Source organism: Onychostoma macrolepis, chromosome 10 (assembly GCF_012432095.1).
Source record: "Onychostoma macrolepis isolate SWU-2019 chromosome 10, ASM1243209v1, whole genome shotgun sequence".
In the NCBI taxonomy this organism is placed as follows: domain Eukaryota; kingdom Metazoa; phylum Chordata; class Actinopteri; order Cypriniformes; family Cyprinidae; genus Onychostoma; species Onychostoma macrolepis.
This window is the reverse complement of record NC_081164.1, coordinates 4,909,052-4,934,120: the sequence shown is the minus strand read 5'-3', so window position 1 is coordinate 4,934,120 and position 25,069 is coordinate 4,909,052. Positions and strand designations below refer to the sequence as shown.

The following is a 25,069-nucleotide window of genomic DNA, read 5'->3' as shown; positions in this document are numbered from 1 at the left end:
TGTTAAATACTATGATATTTGGTAATTATCCAGAAGAAATGTCTCTCCAAACTCCTCCTTTTGTACAGGAAGCCTTTATAATTGTTTTATAACACACTTTTTTCATTTACATTTTATTTACATTGACAGACAGTTAAAATCATGATTAATCATGATTTAAAAATGGCATTTTAAAACAACACGCTTAAAGGTAAAGAGCAGAAGGTGTTATATTAATAGCTGCAGAACAGATGGGAGTTGGTCCATTGACATAGACAGTGCAAAATGCCACAGGGTTTCAGCTCTCTGGACTGGTGTAAGGACACACCACACAGACCTGTGCAATGTCATCATACTCATATGTCCTCTTCAGGAAGGTGTCTGTTAGCCTCAGTCCTGATATGCTCTAAAAAACAAATATCAGAAATGAGAAATGAATTGTGCTGTATTTTTTATGTTTTTAAAGAGGTCATATGCTACACTTAAATCAGTTTATTTCCTCCCAGCAGTCCAATTATGATATGATTACCGTGCTTAAAAATGAATTATTTCATTTCAAATGATTATTTCAGTAATCACATGCCAACTTCTCTATGGTCCCTTTTTTAAATACTGTACCTTTAGGAGAAATCTAAATCTTTAAATGACAGATTTTATGACTGGCATGTTATAGCAGGTATTGGTCAGTCATTTCACATGCAAAGTTGATAAATATTAAATAGAACTTAGTAATTTGAATATTATATATATATATATATATACACACACACATATACAGTGGGTACGGAAAGTATTCAGACCCCCTTAAATTTTTCACTCTTTGTTATATTGCAGCCATTTGCTAAAATCATTTAAGTTCATTTTTTTTTTTCCTCAATGTACACACAGCACCCCATATTGACAGAAAAACACAGAATTGTTGGCATTTTTGCAGATTTATTAAAAAAGAAAAACTGAAATATCACATGGTCCTAAGTATTCAGACCCTTTGCTCAGTATTTAGTAGAAGCACCCTTTTGATCTAATACAGCCATGAGTCTTTTTGGGAAAGATGCAACAAGTTTTTCACACCTGGATTTGGGGATCCTCTGCCATTCCTCCTTGCAGATCCTCTCCAGTTCTGTCAGGTTGGATGGTAAGCATTGGTGGACAGCCATTTTTAGGTCTCTCCAGAGATGCTCAATTGGGTTTAAGTCAGGGCTCTGGCTGGGCCATTCAAGAACAGTCACGGAGTTGTTGTGAAGCCACTCCTTCGTTATTTTAGCTGTGTGCTTAGGGTCATTGTCTTGTTGGAAGGTAAACCTTCGGCCCAGTCTGAGGTCCTGAGCACTCTGGAGAAGGTTTTTGTCCAGGATATCCCTGTACTTGGCTGCATTCATCTTTCCCTCGATTGCAACCAGTCGTCCTGTCCCTGCAGCTGAAAAACACCCCCACAGCATGATGCTGCCACCACCATGCTTCACTGTTGGGACTGTATTGGACAGGTGATGAGCAGTGCCTGGTTTTCTCCACACATACCGCTTAGAATTAAGGCCAAAAAGTTCTATCTTGGTCTCATCAGACCAGAGAATTTTATTTCTCACCATCTTGGAGTCCTCCATGCAGGCTTTCATGTGTCTTGCACTGAGGAGAGGCTTCCGTCGGGCCACTCTGCCATAAAGCCCCGACTGGTGGAGGCTGCAGTGATGGTTGACTTTCTACAACTTTCTCCCATCTCCCGACTGCATCTCTGGAGCTCAGCCACAGTGATCTTTGGGTTCTTCTTTACCTCTCTCACCAAGGCTCTTCTCCCCGATAGCTCAGTTTGGCGGACGGCCAGCTCTAGGAAGGGTTCTGGTCGTCCCAAACGTCTTCCATTTAAGGATTATGGAGGCCACTGTGCTCTTAGGAACCTTAAGTGCAGCAGAAATTTTTTTGTAACCTTGGCCAGATCTGTGCCTTGCCACAATTCTGTCTCTGAGCTCTTCAGGCAGTTCCTTTGACCTCATGATTCTCATTTGCTCTGACATGCACTGTGAGCTGTAAGGTCTTATATAGACAGGTGTGTAGCTTTCCTAATCAAGTCCAATCAGTATAATCAAACACAGCTGGACTCAAATGAAGGTGTAGAACCATCTCAAGGATGATCAGAAGAAATGGACAGCACCTGAGTTAAATATATGAGTGTCACAGCAAAGGGTCTGAATACTTAGGACCATGTGATATTTCAGTTTTTCTTTTTTAATAAATCTGCAAAAATGTCAATAATTCTGTGGTTTTCTGTCAATATGGGGTGCTATGTGTACATTAATGAGGAAAAAAAATGAACTTAAATGATTTTAGCAAATGGCTGCAATATAACAAAGAGTGAAAAATTTAAGGGGGTCTGAATACTTTCCATACCCACTGTATATATATATATATAGAATTCAATGAAATTTTTATAAAGAACTTACAGAAAGTCATATAACTGGTTTAAGTGTCATTTTAAAAATATACTGCATTTTTCAAAATGATTACTCAAACGTTATTAACGTATAACTTTTTTCTGAAACGTGAGATTATATTAATAATCAATGTTTGAAATGTCAAATGTTAACTTTCTATTTAAGAGCCATTGTGGAAGAGCAAAATTTATCCCCCAATTTTGTGTCAATATTTATTTCTATAAACTATTCTGAAAACAACGTGTTTGACATTTTGCATTGCTTTAGGAAAAATGTAGCTTTTAATAAAAGTATTTTTGATGACAGTATTGTCATTTTAGAAAAATATGTTGATTAATTTGAATAAACAGGCATAAATTGTCGACCGATATTGGTTTTTTGACGGCTGATGCCGATATCTTGGAAAGCAGCGATGACCGATATAACGCAGATATAACTTTGTTTATTTTAATTAATATTTACAAAATTTTTAATCATTTGAAAATGGATTAAAAATAAATGTGTAAAATAAACCAACTTATGCTTTAGATGACAAAGTATTTTTCACAAATAAATAAATATTTAATAATAATATAACTAAAAAGGAAGTAAACACTGTAACCAACAGGGCACTCAGTATTGTGTGCATTGGGAATCATATTTTTTCAAATAAAGCCAAGGTAACACTCATTTTACATACAGCACACTGTGAAAAGGACATGAATATGACAGTGGGCAAATGCATAATGTGCAGCATAATTTGAAATCACGAGTTTAAAATTTGCCGATTGCGCGTCTCCAGTGAAGTTGAACTCTCCTCCTGTCCGGATTCAATTCACACAGACCGACCGTCACGCAGAGAACACGCGATCATGCAGGATACAAATGCACACTTCACAAGATCTCAACTAGATTCGACTAAGTTTTTTTTTTTTTTTTAAAAGACTTTTAGTTTTTTCAACCGCATCAGCCAAACAGAAAAACCGATCGGCCAATGCCGATATTTGAAAAATGCCAAATATCAGCCGATATATCGGTCGACCACTAATAAATAGTTACAATTTATACATTTAAAATTAAATAGTATATAGTAGTTATGTTACATCTGTCGAGTATGAGACTAATGAAATTCCTCTGCTGTGTGACTGTGTTGAATTTTTTGGAATTATAATTGAGTAAAATCCTATTATCATTCCGATTCAGATTTAATTTTAACATCCTGTGGACTGAAAAGGATTTCTTAACTTAAAAATTTTGCCTTTGCTATATGTATGAAAAAAAGCCCATTGATGATGTCTGCGTTTGGTGTACCTGTAAGCCCTGGACGGAGGACAGTAGCTTGAGAGGAATGGAGAGGGAAGCGCTGGGGCTGAGTTTCCCCAGCTGTCTGCCTGACACCCCACACCAGTGAATGGAGCGAGTGTTGCACATCTCCAGCACCAGATCCATGGTCCTCTCACTGACGACAAACAAACCAGTGGTTAACACTCGCAGATTACAGAACACACACACACACACACACACACTCGCAGCAGCGCTCTTACCTGCAGTTTGTGATTTTACAGGTGATGTCGAAGGGCTCCTCTAGACTGACCGTGTCTGGGATCAACTCAAGGGAAAGCCTGACGTCACCGTAACCAGGAGCCTAGAACAGAAGATCGGAATCATATCAGTGTCGGGGGTAACACATTAAGTATCATGAGTTATGTAATCAGATTACTTTTTCAAGTGACTAGTAATGCATTACTATTAAATATCAGAGTTACTTTTCCGAATAAGTAACGCAAGTTACTTTGTTTTCCAATTTATTCACTTGTGTTGAAAGAAATAGGGAGTGAGTTGCAGAGGGTCTTCCTTCAGCCTGAGTCTTATTAATTTCACTTTTGGTGTAAAAGAGTCTTTACAGTTGACAAAAATATAACTTTTGGGGTTTTTGTTATTAAAAAACAAATAAGCAAGCCCTGCTGACATGACAAAAAGTAACGTAATGCATTACTTTCCATAAGGAGTACCTAAGTAACGCAATATCGTAATGCATTACTTTTAAAAGTAACTTTCATGCTGCTTTGTGCGGAAAGGATTGATGAAATAATTCATGTGATAAAATATGCTGGATTTTTGCAGCAAGTCTTTATTTATTTTTAAATCCACACTAAATCCAGCACACCATTCTCTGGAGTTGGCTGGTCTGTAGACGTCCTCTCTCCCCAAGGTTGGTTTTCCATACAATGTCTAGTTTGCCGATCACCGTCACCCCCTTGATGACCCCGGCTTTCTCTGCAAACTCTGGCTTGGGCTTCAAACAGTACAAATACTGCCTCGTGTCCAATGGCTGCAGATACGACATCTTCCCAAACGTCGACTCGCTGTAGAGACAGAAGGAAAGTCATAAACAATGATTTGTAGAGCAAATAGTTTTACAGTTTACTAGACTTCCAGTTTATTCTTCTAGTTATTTACCTAAAGAATCAGAAATATGGCAAATTCGCAGAAAACAGCTTACTAATTCATGAACGGTAAGGTGGACAAAGCAAACAATTGTGTCATTTACAGCAATGCACGTACAATAGAAGTCTATAGGGCAAGACAATCTAGAGTGATAACAAAAATATGAGCTTCAAATTTGTTTTTGAAGCAAGAGTTGACAGATTGGATGTCATTTTGTCACACTAGTCTCATATTAAAACACTAGTCGCATTTTAACAATCGCAATTTCATTCCCCCGTAGACATCCATTGTAATTGCATTACTGTAAACATGATTTTTGTTTCAAGTCAAAATTATTTTCTGTAATAATGGATGACGTCACAAACTGTACATTCCTTAATTTACCTGCACTTTCTTGGTTAAGAAGTTTGTAATTAGTAAATTGTTTTTAAAATGCTCACCAAGGTTGCAAAACACAGTAAAACTCTAATATTATGAAATTTTATTATAATTTAAAATGACTTATTTTATTTTATTTATTTGAATATATTATAAATTTGATTTATTCCTGTGATCAAAGCTGAATTTTCAGCATCATTACTCCAGTCTTCAGTGTCACATGATCCTTCAGAAATCATTCTAATATGCTGATTTACTGCTCAAGGAAACCATCATACATTTAAGGATTTTTTGATTAACAAAGTTCAAAAGAACAGCATTTATTTGAAATAGAAATATTTTGAAACATTTGTAACAAATGTCTTTTATCAATTTAATACATCCTTACTAAAAAAGTATTAATGTCTTTTGAACAGTCGTGTACATCACAAATACATGGCCAAATCCTGGTCAATGGTACATGTAAATGTTACCTCTCATAGCTAGCAGACACATTGTTGAGCTCAGTGACGTTGTACATAATAGAAGGTTCCAGAGAGACTTTCTCCATGAACATTGGGGATGTAGTGATGTTCTGGATCTGTGCCTCTAGAAACACCTCATCCGTCTGTAGGGTCAAAGGTCAAAAGTCAAAAGCATCAAATCAGACTGGCTGCCGAGATCCAATGATTTATTCAACCCTGGTAAAATTTCATGCAGTACTGTACTGTATGTACATTTATATTGTATACACAATATCCTGGAGAGATACTTTATTTGAAGGACTCCACATAAAGACTTAATGCAAATGATTAAATACATTTACCTTTAAAGATCAACTAAAAGTGTGTGTTCATATTCGTAATATGATTTCAGATCTGAGTGTTGCTGAATTTGTAAAAGTCTTTGAATGCGGCCCATCAAATCAAGCTCTTCAGACAAGTTCAAGTGAAATTTGTTGAATTTTTGCAGAGAGCCAAATAAAGCAGCTGTTCGCCCAGTTGATCTCCGGCTGGTAGATTAGTATTATTTTGAGTTGGTATTACAAGAGGAGGTTAGTTCATGCCTGTGGATCAACAGCACCTTTTGACAGAAGTATTGTTATTGTTACAGCATGAAGCAAAGATCCCATGCCAAGCCTGATTAATTCAATAATAAAAAAACAACAATTCTGAAAGGATGCATTTGCAATTAGACTATAACATGACACAACACAACATGTCTTTAAACTCTTCACTCCATTACAATTAAGAGAGAGTACGCGAAACGTTTTAAATCTGTCAAAGAAAACAGCAAATCAATAAAAAAAAACAACAACAACAACAACAACAACAAAAAAAACAACAAGAACCAATTTCTCCCAGTCTAAAAAAAACTAAAGAGTGAATATCCATTTTCTCCAGAGTCAGACATGTATAATTGATTTAGTTTAGCGCTGGTCAGATGAGTGAGCGGTGAAGCAAAAGCATTGAAAGGAAACAAGTCAAGGAAAACAGAAGAAAAATATTTCTCTCATCTCACTTTCAGACTCTTTAAATGATCAGCACGATTTGACCAATAAAAAATGATAACTTTTTTCCACTAAATCAAAATTACTGTAGCTTTTTGCTCGGCCTGTCTGTCTATTCCTCCTTTTTAAACAACTTAATTTTGGCTGGTGTCACACCTTGGCCTCTTAGGCTATAGGTTAATATTAATATTAATGAAACATTAATAGCCAAATACCTATTTAGGCCTTTTTTAGGCTACTGTTATAGGTAGTGTAACCTTTCTAAAATCTTGCCAATTGATAACACAGTAAACATTTTATCCAATAACGTTTTTGGCAATAATGGCAAATTTAAAAAACAGGTTTTACTAATGGGATAATAATTAATTAATCTATTGAATATTGAAATGCTTTTCTCATGTTTTCCTCTTGCTTGTTTCAAAAGACTTTAAAGAGAAGGAAAGAAACAGGTTATGCTGAAAAAAAAGTTGCAATGAGAAGGGAAAACAATTACCACTGAACTGAGGTCACTCTAATGGAGGAATAAAACACAAAAATAAACATTAGAGAAGTGAAGGTTACATGCACCAGAAAATGACAATGTCAGTTTTCTTCTTGAGGCAGCGTAAATGTGAACAAATCAACTAATTATGAATGAAACGCACACACACTACTTAGAAAAGAGATATCAAATGAAACAAATGAAAATGTATAAAATGGGTTCTTGAAAAGCATAGCCTCACTATAAATTATTTCATAAGCAGCGAGGCAGTGCAGAAAAGAAGGTTAAACAGTATGACCGTGAAAAATACTATAAACAATAAGTGTGTAATTTGCTTATGCATAATTCTCGAAACGTTATAAAAACACACATAAATGTAAACTTACCTCAGCATTGTAGAATTTTGTTTTCACATCTAGAGGCTTGAGAACCTGGTTCAAAATAGAGTTAAAACTGAAGTTTGAGCTGCAGTTTGATTCCACCTCAACAGAATCCATGTAAAATTCAATTTCAAGACAACTCAAGACTGCTTTCAAATGACGTGGCTTCAGTTCTTCAATACAACACTCTGTTAACTATCTTCTTATGTACAGAGCAGCATGAGATCTCATACTGCAGTTCAAATGTCAAGCTTTAGTGTAAATTAAAAGTCTCGGCTCTGTGCGAAATGGTTTACGAGTGAAGCTTGAAGCCGGCATCCAACCACAGCGCAGAATGACTGAGCAGAGGAGGAAATAAACTCACCTGAAATTTGAAGAACTTTCTAAAGTAAAGCTTCTCTCCCGTCTGAGTGGTGTAACTGACGGCACAGACCAAGCTGGAATCAGATGATAAACAAATATGGTGAGGACAACAGCATTTTGTACAAACATCTAAAAATGTTCTTGGTAGCAACATAATTGTCGCAGCATATAACAGCATTTGGTTTCAGTAATGTCACATATTTCTGATCTTAAAGTAGTTATAGGTATGGAAGCCCGTTTCCGCCACCGAATAGAATAAAAAAAAAAAAAAGGGTTATTGCGACTTTTTTCTCAGAATTGCGAGTTATAATGTCAGAATTGCGTTATACAAACTCACAATTCTGACTTTTTTTTTTTCACAATTGCAAAAAGTTACAATTGCAAGATAAAAACTTGCAATTCTGATAAAATCAGAATCAGAATTAGCTTTTATTGCCAGGTATGTTTACACATACAAGGAATTTGTTTTCGTGACAGAAGCTTCAACAGTGCAACAGAATGACAGTGACAGGACAAAAACACAGATAATAAAAAGAAGAATTAAAAAATAGAACAAGTAAATAAGGAATAAAAATACACAAATTGACAATTCTACGTACAGGTATATAACAATAGACAGTTGTATGTACAGGTATATTATGTGCAAATTGAAATGTAGACTAATGTGTGTTAGATAAATAAGTGTATAAATAGTGTGTGTTCCACAATTATTGTCAAGTGTTCATGAGATGGATTGCCTGAGGGAAGAAACGGTTCCTGTGCTGGCCGTTCTGGTGCTCAGAGCTCTGTAGCATCGACCAGACAACAACAGTTCAAGGAGGGAGTGTGCTGGATGTGAGGGGTCCAGAGTGATTTTGCCAGCCCTTTTGCTCACTCTGGATAAGTACAGTTCTTGGAGAGTAGTGAGGGTTGTACCAATGATTCGCTCAGCAGTCCGGACTACCCTCTGTAGTCTTCTGAGGTCAGATTTGGTAGCTGAGCTGAACCAGACAGTTATTGAAGTGCAGAGGACGGATTCAATGATGGCAGAGCAGAACTGTTTCAGCAGCTAGTGGCAGGTTGAACTTCCTCAGCTGGCGAAGGAAGTACAGCCTCTGCTGGGCTTTTTTAACAGTGGGGTCTATGTAATTGTCCCACTTCAGGTCCTGAGAGATAGTGGTGCCCAGGAACCTGAATGACTCCACTGCAGTCACAGTGCTGTTCATGATGGTGAGTGGGGGGAGAGCAGGAGAAACCCCCCTGAAGTCCACGATCATCTCCACTGTTTTGAGCGTGTTGAGCTCCAGGTTGTTAAGACTGCACCAGACAGCCAGCTCCTTAACCTCCTGTCTGTAAGCAGACTCGTCACTGTCCTGAATGAGGCCGATAAGTGTGGTGTCGTCTGCAAACTTCAGGAGCTTGACAGAGGGGTCTTTAGATGTGCAGTCGTTGGTGTAGAGGGAGAAGAGTAGTGGGGAGAGGACGCAGCCCTGAGGAGCTCCAGTGTTGATCGTATGGGTGTTGGATGTGTATTTTCTCAGCCTCACTAGCTGCTGCCTGTCTGTCAGGAAGCTGGTGATCCACTGACAGACGGAGGTGGGGACGGAGAGCTGAGTTAGTTTGGGCAGGAGGTTTGGAATGATAGTGTTAAAGGCCGAGCTGAAGTCCACAAACAGGATCCTCACATAAGTCCCTGGTCTGTCTAGATGTTGCCGAACATAATGCAGTCCCATGTTGACTGCATCGTCGACAGACCTGTTTGCTCTGTAGGCAAACTGAAGAGGATCCAGTAATGTCCTTCAGGTGGGCCAGCACCAGTTTTTCAAAAGACTTCATGACCACAGACATTAGAGCCACAGGCCTGTAGTCATTTAGTCCTGTAATTTTGGGTTTCTTTGGGATGGGGATGATGGTGGAGCGTTTGAAGCGTGAACGGACTTCGCACAGCTCCAGTGATCTGTTGAAGATCTGTGTGAAGATGGGGGCGAGCTGGTCAGCACAGGATTTCAGACAGACTGGTGTAACACAATCTGGACCTGGTGCTTTTTTCCTTTTCTGCTTCCGGAAGACCTGGCGCACATCGTCTTCGCTGATATGAAGTGCAGGTGTGGGGGAGAGGGGGGTTGCAGGAGGTGTTGATGGTTGTGTGGAGAGGTGTTCAAAGCGGGTGTGGGATGTTTTTTCAAACCTGCAGTAGAGCTCATTCAGATCGTCTGCCAGTTGTTGATTCTTCACAGTGCTGGGGGATGGTGTCTTGTAGTTGGTGATCTCTTTCAGACCTTTCCACACTGATGCGAAGTCGGTGGAAGTGAACTGAATCCTTAGTTTTTCCAGAATAATTCCTATTTGCCACTCTGATCTCCTTTTCCAGGGTGTATTTGGCCTGTTTATACAAGACTTTGACCCCTTCCTGCGATCATCTTCTTTGGCCTGACGGAGCTGTCTGAGTTTTGCAGTGAACCACGGTTTGTTGTTGTTGTAGGTTAAATGAGTCCTGGTAGGAATGCACATATCCTCACAGAAACTGATATAAGATGTTACAGTCTCTGTGAGCTTGTCCAGATTGTTGGCTGCAGCTTCAAAAACACTTCAATCAGTGAGCTCGAAACAGGCTTGTAAATCCCACTCTGCTTCATTAGTCCATCTTTTAACAGTCCTTAAAACAGGTTTAGCTGATTTCAGTTTCTGCCTGTAGGTCGGTATAAGATGAACCAAACAGTGATCAGAGAGTCCTAAAGCTGCCTGTGGGACAGTGATATGCATCCTTTATTGCTGTGTAACAGTGATCCAGTATATTACTGTCTCTGGTGGGACATGTGATGTGCTGTCTGTATTTTGGCAGTTCACGGGAGAGATCGGCTTTATTAAAGTCCCCGAGAATGATTAAAACAGAGTCCGGGTGTTGTTGTTCTGTGCCTGTGATCAGATCAGCTAGTTTCTGTAAAGCTGTGCTCACGTGCGCTTGCGGTGGAATGTAAACACTCACAAGAATGAACGAGCAAAACTCCCACGGTGAGTAGAAAGGCTTGCAGTTAATGAAGAGCACTTCTAGATCTGAACAGCACATCTTCTTTAACACTGTTACATCTGTACACCACCTCTCATTGATGTAAAAGCATGTCCCGCTGCTGTGCAATTTCCCCGTTGATTCTGTGTCGCGATCCGCACTGAACAGCTGAAAGCCTGGCAGGCTTAACACGCTGTCCGGAATGGCGTCATTCAGCCAGGTTTCCGTGAAACACAGAGCAGCAGAGTGTGAGAAATCCTTATTTGTCCGGCAGAGCAGAAAGAGTTCGTCCGTTTTGTTGGTTAGAGAGCGGAGATTCGCCAGATGGATGCTAGGCAGTGCTGTCCGAAATCCGCGCTGTCTGCTTCCTCTGTCTGCTACAATGTCCAGCAAAACATCAGAATAGTCAAAAACCGGTGAAATATCAGGTTGTGTGTACTGCCGAATGTCCTGCAATTCGTCTCTGGTGAAACTGATTACAGGGATATAACTAAAGACAGGACAAACTAACAAAAACATAAAAACAACTGCGGATGACGCCACGGAGGCTGCCATGAGCGATCATCTTGGATCGTAAAGAAATTGAGCGTAAATCACTCAATTATATAATATCTCTCAATTCTGACTTTATTTCTCAGAATTGCATGATTTAAACTCGCAATTCTGACTTTTTCTTCATATTTTGCATCATACAGTTCTGAGAAAAAAAGTCAGAATTTTGAGATAAAAAGTTCCAATTTTTTATTCAGTGGCGGTAACAGGCTTCCAAAGAGATATAAAGCAAAAAAATAAAGAAATTTTCCCATGTAGAAAAGTGGGTTTGGTTAGATCTGAGTGTGCATTATTTAGTGTGTTGAGTGTGCAAGTATTATTTATTATAGTATGTATTAAAATTTTGAAGTCTTTTATTTTATATTTTCAGTTTTCTATTTAATTTTAGTATACATTTTAGTAATTTTAGTAAGTAGCCTACTTTTGTAATTTTTATATTTCTGTTTTTATTAGAGTTTTAGTTTTAGTTAATTAGTACTTTAAACTTATTTGCTTCAGTTAGTTTTCAGTCAGGTTTTTAATATTTATCTAAAAAAAATTATTTATTTATTTCAGCTCTATCACACTATCATTATTTGATTAGAAACCTTTATTATATTAATACAAACCATTTTATTTCATTACATTTAAAATATTTTTATACTTTTAGTTTTAGTTAACAATAACAACACGATTTAAAAACTGTCCTAAACTTTATTATATTAATGCAAACCTGCATTACATTACTTGGAACTAAAGGCTTTGAATGTTTAAATTAAACTTTAGACCATGAAAAGTGACGTACATGTGTGTCCCAATCTCCTTGACCTCATGATGGATAACATCATCAATGCAACACTCGGGCTTGAGCTCTGAAACGGCGGAGTTTGAAGCAGATAAATTTAATCTCTGGGAGCTTGTCTGCAGGTCCGCCTGTGAGAGGAGAGAATCATGGGACAGCAAAACAGTGAGACAAAACAGCTGCCACAACTACAGAAGATACTCTATTACTTCACACGAGCCGTTACCTTTACAAGAATATCTTTGACCACTTGATTGCTGTCGTTGTGGACGCTGATGTAACTGGAGAAGGTCTCGCCAAGGAAAATATTTCTGTACAGGAAATGGTGAGAATGCATAATTCGAATCGCTGGAGAACTGAGAGATTCAAACGGGCATGTGGCACTTTCCGTGAATAGGACCTGCGGTGCTTAAACCGCAGAAAATGCTGGTCATTAACCTCAGGAGGTCAGCTGAAATACTATATGAGCTGATTTATTTCTATTCTTTTCATGTAATGTTTGTGATTTTTGTAAACTGTTGTCTATATACTGTACTTCATTTCGCCATTTTTGGTAACACTTTGCAATAAGGTTCTATTTGTTGACATTAGCAATAACTACCAATAAAAAATACTTCTAAAGCATTTTTAAAAACTTAAATGTTAATTTCGATATTAACTATGATTTAAATTTTTTTATCAAAAATTGTTAATATTATTTCATGTACTTAAAAATACAACTATTTATTGTCAATTCAGTTCAACTTTTTATTAATGTAATTTTAACAAAGATGAATAAATACTATAACAAATGCATTGCATTTGCAAATTTATAGCATTATTCATTTACTTTATTTTGCTAGAAAATTGCAAAATTTCTGATTTGGGATGGAGAATTTGTGCGTTTTAAGCCATATTATAATGAAAGTTAATTTTGTTAGGATTATAGTTAATCAAACAAATCTAATAGTTATAATTACAAATACTAGAATTTTAGAGGCAAAAAATATTTTGCCATTTTGCCTCTAAATATTTAAAAAAGTCATGCAATACTAAGTGTACCATGTTTGTGGAAAGTGCCATGAACTCAAACAAATCCAAAAATAATTCAGAAACTTTTCAGTTATCAATATGCATATAATTAGATGTTATTAAACAAACATTACCCAAAATTCTGTGGCAGCGTGAGCATTTCCCCAAGGATTAGTGTTTCTGCCCCCTTTACGGTCGATGGATCGTCTTTCATGAGTCGTATAAACAAATCACCTGTAGACATGTGATATGCTGAGCTGTAAAACCGCTTGAGTGACAGTCGGTGCTTAGATTTAGATCACTATAGACATCTAAATCAATAGATCATTTTATCTGCGTCTTATTCATGCATAAGCAGCCATTTTTGACATGTAGGTCACAGGCTGTGAATTGCCAACATGTATAACATCTCCTGTATGACAAATATAACATCAACATGTATAAATCAAATTATGAGCAATTACCAAACAAACTGTTTGCAAGCCATGCTTCTGCTGACTATTTATACAAAAAAAAAAAAGCATAACACAAGGTCACTTCATGTTTCAACATTAGAATCTCATTCAGGCTGATTTATAGGGGAACATATTTCAGCTCCTTTTATATATAGAAGTGCTACTCAGAACTGTCATAGTGACATTCGGCTCTGGAGCAGGGCTGCTAGAGATTGCCTTTCAGGGGTCCGTCCTTCGTATGTCACTAACTCAGTTAGCTGGATTTGATTGTTGGCGATTTCACTTGATCTTGGATTGGTTGGTTCTTCAAAGCTCATCCTGGAGTTGCTGTCATAGCAACAGGTCCGTAAGCTTGCTTGGGAGCAAGCTTATTTCATGTAAACAGGATTAGATCACATCTTTTTAAGCAGAATTAATGCTTAAAATCTGTCCTAGCCACTGCTACTTTATTACAAGAGTACCCTACTGATCCAGGGACAGTAATTTAAAATAATAATAACTGAAAAATAATATAATAATGTTGTGTAGTCTATAATACTATAGACACAGCCAGTTTTACTCATTGAAATATTTATTCATGATAAAATAATTACTTTATAATTGTATTGGAGTCTTGATATACAGTTATACTTGTGTTATAACTGTTATAATTACAGTTAATCTGAGCTGTGCATTAATTTGAGTGGTTGCAGATAACTTCATCTTGACCCTTAAGAAACTAATTAATGCTATCATGTAACAAATCTGTTTCAAAGATAAAATTAAATGAATTGCTAATTACAACATTGAAATAAAAATGTAAAGCCTGTACAAATACTAGAAATCGCGAATATAAATAATCGGGAATCACATAAAAATTTTTAATTAAATAAAAACAGTGCACATTTCATTTATCTATTATAACATTTACGTAGTTTTGTTAGTTTAGCCAGCGATCAGTTATCAGGATTAGAAGATCTGGCATCTTTCAAATCATCTCAGATGTATTAAGCGAGGTACGAAGAACGAGCCCCAGAGTCATCGCTACCTGCAAAAGGAAAGCAAACATCGCAAACTGCTGATTTATCATATGGCCATCCTGGGGAAGGCATTATACCAGGGATCTCACAGAGCTGCCGCTAATAGCTTTCAGAGAAGCTCAATATTGGACTCAGCAATGGCTGATGTGTTGCATTACAACAACAAATGCTGCAACATAATACTTCAGACCAGAGATGGCCAAACCTAGGCCGCAGGCCAAAGCTGGCTGTGATGACCTTTGGTTTGGCCTGTCATGAAGTATATTTTTGTTGTAACACTTTGATTTATTTCTTCTTTTAAATGTAGAGATTATATACAGTATAAGCAATATCACACTCATGAGATATGACTGTATATCGGAACGACTGTGATTTGGCATTTATACAACAGTTTGATGGCACAAGTGTGTAAATACATAAAAAAATAAAAAAAAAACAATAGATCGTCTTTAAAAGCCCTCTTTTGTGCAGAATTACTTCCTTCCGCCACGGATTCAAATCTAAAGTTGACAGTTTAACAGCTGAGCCTAAGCCTCCGTCACTAATTCCAAAACATCATTTTAGAACTAGTAATGAATGAACGTTGAGGGGGGTGGGGTGGGTGAATAAAGGCCTCCTGTAGCGAATCAATGCATTTTTGTTAAAAAATAAAAAAATAAATAACATATTTAAAACGATTTAAATAGTTTTTTGTAACTTCTGCTAACTGTCGTACGTGCGTTCACAAGAGACTGCCTTTCCGGCGGATGACGTAGGATGTAGGTGCAGCGCATGCACATGTGAGTCTCGTGAAAACCAACGTTTGTTTACAGGAGCAAAGGAAACAAAGTTTCCTTACTTTACCAAAAGAAAACCAGTCTCCTCTTGGCTTTTATCGAAATCCTCCTACATTTTTCTTTACAAATCGTTGTTTTGTGCTTCTAATTCATGACCGGCATTTTCTTTTGTTCTCTTTCCTCTGCGCTTCCGCATTCGTCACTAATCACTGGCGTATGTCCTACGTCATCCGCCGGAACGGCTTCCGCCTACGACAGTTAGCAGAAGTGAAAGAAAGGTGTTTGTAACATTTTAAATATGGATATTTTTCTTACAAAAACGCATCGATTTGCTACAGGAGGCCTTTATTCACCCTCCGGAGCCGCGTGAGGCATGTTTTAATACAGATGGATGCGCTTTATTTCAGTACTTTTGGACTGTTGAACAGAAACACCCGCCTACTGCCATTACAAAGCTTGGAAGATCAAGGAATTTTTTTTAATATAACTCTGATTGGATTCTTCTGAAAGAAGAAAGTCATATACACCTAGGATGCCTTGAGGGTGAGTAAAACATGGACTAATTTTCATTTTTGGGTGAACTAACCCTTTAAAGGTGATTCCTGATGACAGCGCTGCTCGGTGCATTTGTTGGCTGCGTACAAGCTTTTTGAAAGAAAAAATAACTTCCTTGTACAAAACTGCACTTCAGTATTTTTTCATTCAAAAGTCTTTACTACTGACTCGTAAAACAGTCTCTAGTCGCCATCTAATGGTGGAACAATGTAACCAAAATCACCATCAACACACACACACTGCTTCCTAATACTAAATACTACTATTATTTATATAAAATATTTATTGAATAATAATATTTAATAAACAACAACAACAGTCATCATAAAAGTTGCTAGGCAATTCAGTCAAAAGTACAAAGGCAGCGCTCTGATATACAGCATTGAAGTTGGTGAGAACCATAAACATGGTGAGATTTTGCCAAAACTATTTGCTCTGGAACAAACAACAGATTAATGAGACCAAAGACCGCCTGTTAGATTTACCCAAAACAAATTATATCTCATGTTTAACCACTATAGAGACACCAGAGTAAATGAGGTGAGGCGCTCTCTCCACAGCGTCATGAGCGCTGAATGGCCCCTGGCACCCTGGAGCTCACATCTCCAAAAATGTTGAAGCAAATTTTTAAATAGACGTTATCTTTATTAACAAACCGCATATTTGTAGTCCAAACAAGTACATTCTCACCTAAAATGCTCTTAAAACTACCTTCCATGACACAAAAACAGTATTATTTTTAAATTATAGTTGATTTGGACGTCCGCCAGGATTCTGACTCGCTGTGAGAAATACGGCAAGCGGAGAGATACAACCGGTGAAGCGGTTAGAGGAGCTCTGTTATCACACTAATATCGCACTCTTATCTGCCAATCAGATTCGAGGTCCAGAAAGAACTGTTGTATGTAAGAATGTATACTATAATATAGTATACTGTAATAAAACACTTAGTTTCAGCTGTTCAATCAAGTTAAATTTCAGCCCTTCATAGTGAACAGTTTGGGGACCTCTGGATTTAATATTAATTTAACTAACAAATTATGAAATTAATTTTTACCAATGATTCTGTATTTGATTTAACAAAATACGTGTTTTCTTCAAATGTTTCTTGATTACTAATAAAATCCAAGTTAACGTAAGCCTCACTGGATTGTACCTGGAAGATCTCTGTCCTCACACGTCACTGGCATGTTTGTAAAAAGTGTAGGTTTGGTCAGCCGCATCACTGGAGAGAGAAACATAAGAGACTGTTAATATGAAAGAGTTACAATATTTAGATTTAAGTTTGATAAGAGTAACAGTAACAACTCATTGTGTAGTTGTATAGTTTTAAATGCTCAGTTGATCCAGTTGATTCAAGGCAATAAACTGATATTTTCAGTACATTGTAAATATGTAGTTCAATGTCTTCCTGAATCTATATCTCTGTGAGTCCACAGCTATAAAGAAGCAAATTATGAAGATCTAATAATATTTCACTGTTGCAGGATTGTACAAGATTGTTTGCACTCTGTAATTATTTTTGATGACAACTAAGTCAAGAACCTGTATGTAGCTAAATGTCACACAGTATTGAAAATCACCCAGACATAATACTCTATAGTCAATCTGATTAAAATCTACATGAAATTAAATTCGTTAATACAACACTATCATGATGTGTATCTACAATTGTGCATATAATTGTGGTTGATCCCCTGGTGGTCTTCAGTCATTTAGTTTATGTTTTTTCTTCTTCATTGGAATAGTAAGAAACCTGGTGACTTTTGTGGCACCTGCTAATATATGAACACACACAAAGAAAAACAAATTGTGGATGTTGACATGATTAGACAAAGTTAAATGGTCTTCAAAGTTCAAACACCAATCTGCCTTCCATAGATGTTATTTTTTTTATGAATATTTGTGTTTTTATAAAGAAATAAAGGTATAAATTTGATATACGAGTATTGTCTAGTACCACGAAATCCCCTCAAAATACAAAATATCGAAGCATAAATATTATTGAAACAAAATATAGCACATTTATCTCATTGAAAAAAAGTTACATTCATCAAATTCTTAAAGGTTCCAAAAAAGGCTTAATTTTCTTTATACAAAATATAACTTATTAATTCTTTATGTGCTTGTTTGTTTATGTTAATTTACACTAGTTTCGCTAACCTACTAAACATACCAAGATAACAAACATGAAAATGACTGTCAAGAATAAAATCATTTGTTGTTCTTCATACATTTTGCCAGCCTGAAAATTACGACAAAATTAAAGACATTATGCACAAGAATACTATATGACAGATTTAGGGTTATTTGACATTCAGCATAGAAGAGATAATAAAGATCCCCAGTACGCATGTGAGATTCACAACTGTTTTTCTATTATCTAATTCAATAATAGACTCAATAAAAGACAGAGATCTGTTTGTCTGATAATACAAAACAGCACCTGTCATTTGTTTTCTCCAGGACAATTCAATAGAAAATTACTATACGCAAATTAATGGACTGTTTTTAAGAAACGTACTCTGAAGGACAAAAAAATCTAAGTAAACATTGTACCGTGGCACAAACTTAATGAGCTGCAGTAACGTTAGATTTGAGATTTAGTCTCTGTACTCAGCAGAAATTAGCAGCTAGCAGGGATGATCACTTCACAGCTACAGCGGGGATTTCAGCGATATTTATGAATGAACCGCAACATTGTTCAGACATTCAGCTGTGCCCTCGATACTCTAGTAAAAAAGTAAACACCCGCAGTACCTTTTAAAGCGAGCAGATGCTCTTGTTTTGCCTGGTTGACCTCCATCTTGTCTGCTACACTGGACTGACCTTTGACCTGCATATCAGCTGCTCACGGCGAGTACAGAGGGACAAACCGCGTTTCAGCGGCACCGGTTGAACAAATCTTAAACTGATACTCGCTTCAAGTAAGACATAAATAATATCAGTATCAGCAGATATGTATGTTTATAATTTTAAAACTATTTTTATGTAACAAAATTAGTCATAAAATATACACGTTTTTAAAACTCTATAATGTCATAAGTGCGTGTTTTTATGAAAGGTAATGTAGTACTGTATACACTGGCTAATGATACTAGTTATTGTATGACACATTTTTTGTCACATAATCTATCCTATCTTACTTTATATAATTATATATAATTACACAATCTGCCTGATGCCTTTTAATTATATTTAAATGTATTCTATGTTTTGTGTTTATATTATTTATGTGGATAATTTAATTTTGTTGTAAAAAAACAAAAACAAAAAAACTTGGATTGGCCACAATTAACGGCACCCTTTTATTCAATACTTTTTGAAACCTCCATTTGCCAGTTTAACAGCTTTAAATGTTCTCCTATAATGCCTGATGAGGTTAGAGACACCTGACAAGAGATCAGAGACCATTCCTTCATCCAGAATCACTCCAGACCCTTTAGATTCACAGCTCCATGTTGGTGCTTCTTCTCTTCAGTTCACTCATTTTCTACAGGGTTCAGGTCAGAGGATTGGAATGGCCAGCAGAAGCTTGGTTTTGTGCTTAGTGACCCATTTTTGTGTTGTTTTTGAGGTTTGTGTTTGGATTATTGTACGGTTGGAAGATCCAAACATGGCCCTTTATAAGATTTATAACAGAGTCAGTCACTTATTGATTTTTTATCTGTTGGTATTTGATAGAATCCATGATGCCATGCGTCTAAACAAGATGTCCAGGACCTCCAGCAGAAATATAGGCCCACAACATCAAAAATACAGCAGTATATTTCATTGTACACATGGGGTACTTTTTATACCTGTGTTCACCAAACCCTTCTTGAGTGTTTGCTGCTAAAAAGCTCATTTTTTAGTTTCATTTGACCATAGAAGCCAGTCCCATTTGAAGTTCCAGTCGTGTCTGATAACTGAATATGCTGGAGTTGTTTTGGATGAGCGAGGAGAAGTTTTCTTGAAACCCTCCCGAACAACATGTGGTGATGTAGGTGCTGTTTGACAATTTTTTTTTTAAGGTTTTCTGACCCCGAGACTCAACTATTTTCTGCAATTCTCCAGCTGTGGTCCTTGGAGAGTCTTTAGCCACTCAAAGTCTCCTTCTTGCATTAGGATGATATAGACACACGTCCTCTTCCAGGCAGTTTCCTAACATTTTATGTTGATTGGAAATTCTTAATTATTGCCCTGATGGTGGAAATGGGAATTTTCACTGCTCTAGCTCTTTTCTTAAAGTCACTTCACTAATTTGTGAAACTCAATTATCTTTTGCTGCATATCAGAAATATATTCTTTGGTTTTCTCATTGTGATGGATGATTAAGGGAATTTGGGCTTTGTTTTCCCTCCTATTTATATTTCTGTGAAACAGGAAGCCATGGCTGGATAATTTCATGTTCATAATCACCCTGGAGTGCTGAAAATTGTGAATATGAATGGGAATATAATTCAGAAATATTTTACACATAAGAATTTATAGGGGTGCCAATAATTGTGTCCAACGTATATTTGAGAAAAACATTTATTTCATAATGATATTTCCCCCATTTTAAACTCTTATTATCCAATGAAAGGTTAGATTTTTGTGAATTTTTTAATAAAAGATCAAAAGGATTAACAATGCAGATTAATTTTCACAGCCTTCTTTGTTCATATTTACCAAGGGTGCCGATATTTACCTCCGTGAAGTTGGTACCCCATAAAAAGACATAATCACTAAAACTATGCCATTCATTTGTGCAATGTTTGTGCTGATTTGTGCCGCAAAAACAAAGTTTGTGCTGGTTTGGTGTTTGAGATATTAAACATTCTTTTTTTGACCATGTGACGTCACTCTCCACCCCATGTTGCCCAAATCGCTTCAAACCAGCGCAGTTCGTTTGTGCCATTAAAACAAACACTGTATCTATTTTCCTTCCTTAGATATAACCAAAATATTTTCGGGAGCTGTGACGTCACTCTCCACCCCAGTTCGTCTAAATCGCACAAAACTGGTCTCATTCGTTTGTGCTCGATTTGTGCTGATTTGTGCTGTTGAAATGAACTTCAAATATATTTCCCCTTCTTAGAAATAACAAAAACAATTCTGGGCAGTGATGTCACTCTCCACCCCATGCCGCCCAAATCTATCCAAACCGGTGCCATTTGCTTGTGCTTGTTTTGTGCCGTTTGTGCCGTTAAAAGAAGTAACTATGACCGCTTCTTTTATATAACGAAAATAAACTTTTTACGAACAGTGACGTCACTCTCCACCCCATGCAATCTAAATCGTTCCAAAACGGCGCCATTCGTTTGTGCTCGATTTGTGCTGGTTTGTGCCATTAAAAGAAACAATAACCATGACCTCTTCTTAAATATAACGAAAACTTCACTCTCCACCCTGTTTAGCGCTGCCGCAGAGTTTAATAAAAACAAAAGTTAGTGTTCGTGCTGCCTTGAAATTTTAGGTTTAGTCAGCTCCAAGTTTTCACTAACTTCATATTTCAAGTTGACTAAGCTTAAATTTCAAGGCAGCATTAAGTTGAAATGGTGAGAAGGTTTTTTTTTTTTTTTAACTGTGAGTCTAAATCGTTCTAATTCGTTTGTGCTCGATTTGTGCCATTATATTGAACATATTCCCCCGAGGAAGGAATAACAAATAGCATTTGCTAATTCAGGGCGCTCTCTGTCCACGCCAACGGCTCCGTTCGTTTGTGCTAGATGCCGTTAAAATGAACATTCTATTTATTTCTCCTCCGTAAAACATTACAAATATCTGGAGGAAAAGTGATGGTACACAAGCCGCTCGTCTAAATTATTGTCTAGTTTGCAAATCTGCTGGTTTACAACGTTTTTCTAAGTTTTATTGCCAGTGACTTCATCAAGCACCAAACCCAACATTTTCATTTCAAACGAGCGCAGAAACTGTGCTCGCAGTGCGTGCTCTTCAATACACACACAAAGGCTCCGGCACGCGCTGTATCCTGTATCATTTCATATCAAATCGCGAAAGAAACTACGAGCATGCAATGTCGTGATCAATTAAGTCATGAAGTTACCAAAAAGGCGATTAAAGCTGCCATAAATGGGCATGCATGTAATATGTTATAGGCCTATATGAGTTACATTAAGAACATGACTCTGAAATGGTTTTCAAAACTGTCCTGGAGCAGCCCAGCACGGTCTCTCTCATCTAACACACCCGATTAAACTCGTCAGCTCATTAGAGACTGAAATGGGTCAGAAAAGGTGATGAGAGTTGAGAGAAAATACAATGCCTGTCAGATCCGCGTCATGTTCAGCAGCGACATCTCTTAAAGAAATAGAAGCCAAAACAACCTAATAACCAGCAGATGTTCATCAAGAACAAAAGAAAAAAGAGGAAATCAATAATTTTTATATAGCTGTAAGTATTTAGTATCTGTATCTGTATCTGTATCTGTATCTGTATTTAGTTTAGAATTTAGTGTTTGATAACTTTATTCAATTTCTGTATATTTCTGCCTAGGGGCACAGGTAGATAAATATGACATTTATTATAATGGGTTTATGTGAAGATTGTTTTAAGTTCACTTAAATTAGAAGTTATTTTTAAAGTCTAATAAATGTTAAAATTGATAGCTCTTAATTATACTGTAAAGTTGAATGGCTATAGTCAATGGTTAAATATTAGGGGGAAACATTTGTCTAGGGAAATCAGTATTAATTGGTATCAGTGATACTGGCCTTCAGTCATAAAAAAAGATGCCATTAAACAGATATTTAAAATATACTGTCTTTATGTTGTTTGTACATTAATTTGAAGATTGAATGTGAAATTATTGCAATATAAAAGCATATTTAAAAACTTTTATGTTAGGTGGGATTAATCGCAATTAATCACGATTAATTTCAGAAAAATGTGCGATTTAATTAGTTACTTTTTTTTAATCGATTGACAGCACTAATATATATATACACATATATTAAGACCACCACCCAATGTAAGGTTTGTGCCAGAGCTACCAATTATTTTTTTGTTTCTGTAGTGGTTAATCCACACCAGTATGTGTACACAGTACTGTTTCTGATGCTAAAATACAATTATTGTTGGGATTTAACGGATTCAAAGATAGATTGCACAAAAGTTAAAAATTAAATATTTGCTTAGTTATTACCAAAGCTTGCTCAATTTTTTTTGTAGATCATTAAACTGTTACACTGCCTCAGAAGCCTGTCTAAAATCAGTTTCGTGAGGTGCCTTCATGCGCAAACGCTGCCTGCAAAGTCATTGCCTGATGAAGCAGTGAGGCAACAAGTCAGCAAGCTTTTGGAAATTTGGACGCAGCCCTAGTTTCCTAGTATGTGTGCTATTGTGTCCCTATCATTACAGGGGTGTATTCCAGAAAGCAGGTTATGTGACATACCCGGGTATGTTTGAAGATAAGTGGGGCTGATAACCTCAGCTTTTGGTTCCAAAATCGGAGGTTACTTTCAGGGTATGTAAGTAACCATAGTAACTTGCTCTCTGAAGATGTTCCAAGGTTAGTTCACTTCAGAGCCATCAGCAAATGTGTGACCTACTGACGAGCCTTCAGTGGGCGTGACAGATTATATATTATATACCCAACATTATATATTATTACAATGTAATATGTTATGTAATATGTGATCCTGGACCACAAAACCAGTCTTAAATTTCCTACTGTAAATATATCAAAACTTAATTTTTGATTAATATGCATTGCTAAGAACTTCATTTGGACAATTTTAAAGGCAATTTTTTAAAAGGCAACTACCCATTTACAGCCCCAGTTCTGTGGCCTGTAGCACAAAGCTGGTTTCAGTTTTTACCCAGGTAAGTTCACGTTTAGTTTGAGCAAACTCTTGAGTTTCGGGCTCAAGAAGATTGGTTGGTTTTGAGCGGGTTTCGTTACCACGGTAACATACGCTACACGGCTACCCTGCTCTAGAGCAGGTTTTATTTTGGGTTAGAGATCGCAAACCCAAACTGGACCAATCAGCTGTGAGCAAAGTGACGTATATCTGATGCAATGAAGCCACTGCCCCGTATCTCTCACTCCAAATGAAAGCAGTTTATAGTCAAAGAATTTTAGAGACAGAATTGCCCGACTTTTGCAGCTACTTATTTATTTATTTAATATTAATTGTCATTTTTTATAATTCATATAATATATTAATATAATTATTATATGAAGTGGCAATTAATTTTAAGCTTCGTATTTAAATGAAATATATATAGATCTAGATAAGCTTTAATATATCCAACTTTTAAAATGACGAAACTTTTATGTTTTCCTTTTGAGCTCTGTGTGAAACTATATAGATAAATAATTAAATTCAGTTGATTCCTTTGCGTAGTCATATTGTCTTTCTTCTGCCAAACTTTTGTTGCAGCATAAGTGTTTATTCCTGCCTTATAAATGCATTTAAATTTATTACATTTTTAATAAAGACATCTCTTAATCTTCAGCAGAAAAGTGCTGACTCGCGAGAAGTGAATCAAACTGATGCTTTGCTGATGCTCTCCACGCTCCATGTGATTGGCTGTTTGCTGCACGTGTCACACGTTCAGGTGCACGCGTTCCAGAGTTAATCACAAACTCCGAGTTCTCAGAGAATGTTTATATCGAGCTTTGTGAGCCCGCTAATCCTGACCTAAACCTGGGGCCTGTACCATGATGGTAGATTAACAAATTCAGATTCATAGGATAAGTTTTGACTTTACAAAACCATGATTTACCCTGCTTTCTCGGGTTTGACAAACCTCCCGTTTTGAAACGGAAAACCCAGAGTTTCCCTCATTTCAGGGTTAACGTACTCAGAGTTTTCACTTAACCTCCTTTCTGAAACGGGCCCCAGGTAACCTCTTTCATTGACGAAATATCACCTTAACTGGCTTGCTGATGGATTTTGTCCATGGAAGGTGTTTTCTGTTATCCACAAAATTTAAAGCACATTGCCCATTATGTCCATGAAATGGAATGAATTTATACAACATCTAGGCTACAAATAAAATAGCATCAGTGAACATCTGTA

The 25,069-nt window shown here is 36.8% G+C and overlaps 1 protein-coding gene across 4 annotated transcripts; it reads right to left on the bottom strand.

Moving 5' to 3' along the window:
• Nucleotides 1-56: 56 nt before the first annotated feature.
• On the bottom strand, nt 57-18,950 carry trappc13 (trafficking protein particle complex subunit 13). 4 transcript variants are annotated; one of them, XM_058789469.1, is made up of 13 exons: nt 18,819-18,950; nt 17,215-17,283; nt 13,388-13,487; nt 12,469-12,553; nt 12,246-12,373; nt 7,925-7,997; nt 7,567-7,611; nt 7,193-7,210; nt 5,684-5,817; nt 4,552-4,750; nt 3,929-4,029; nt 3,696-3,843; nt 57-385 (listed from the first exon to the last, which is right to left on the bottom strand). In XM_058789469.1, exons 1-13 carry the CDS (start codon nt 18,898-18,900, stop codon nt 278-280), a joined length of 1,290 nt encoding a protein of 429 aa, XP_058645452.1. In that variant the 5' UTR covers nt 18,901-18,950; the 3' UTR covers nt 57-277. The 4 variants fall into 4 exon arrangements, with proteins under 4 accessions (XP_058645452.1, XP_058645455.1, XP_058645454.1 ...); XM_058789472.1 differs by having other exon boundaries at nt 17,205-17,283; nt 18,819-18,850; XM_058789471.1 differs by lacking the exon at nt 18,819-18,950 and adding an exon at nt 13,718-13,751 and having other exon boundaries at nt 17,215-17,271.
• Between the last annotated feature and the right edge of the window lie 6,119 nt (nt 18,951-25,069).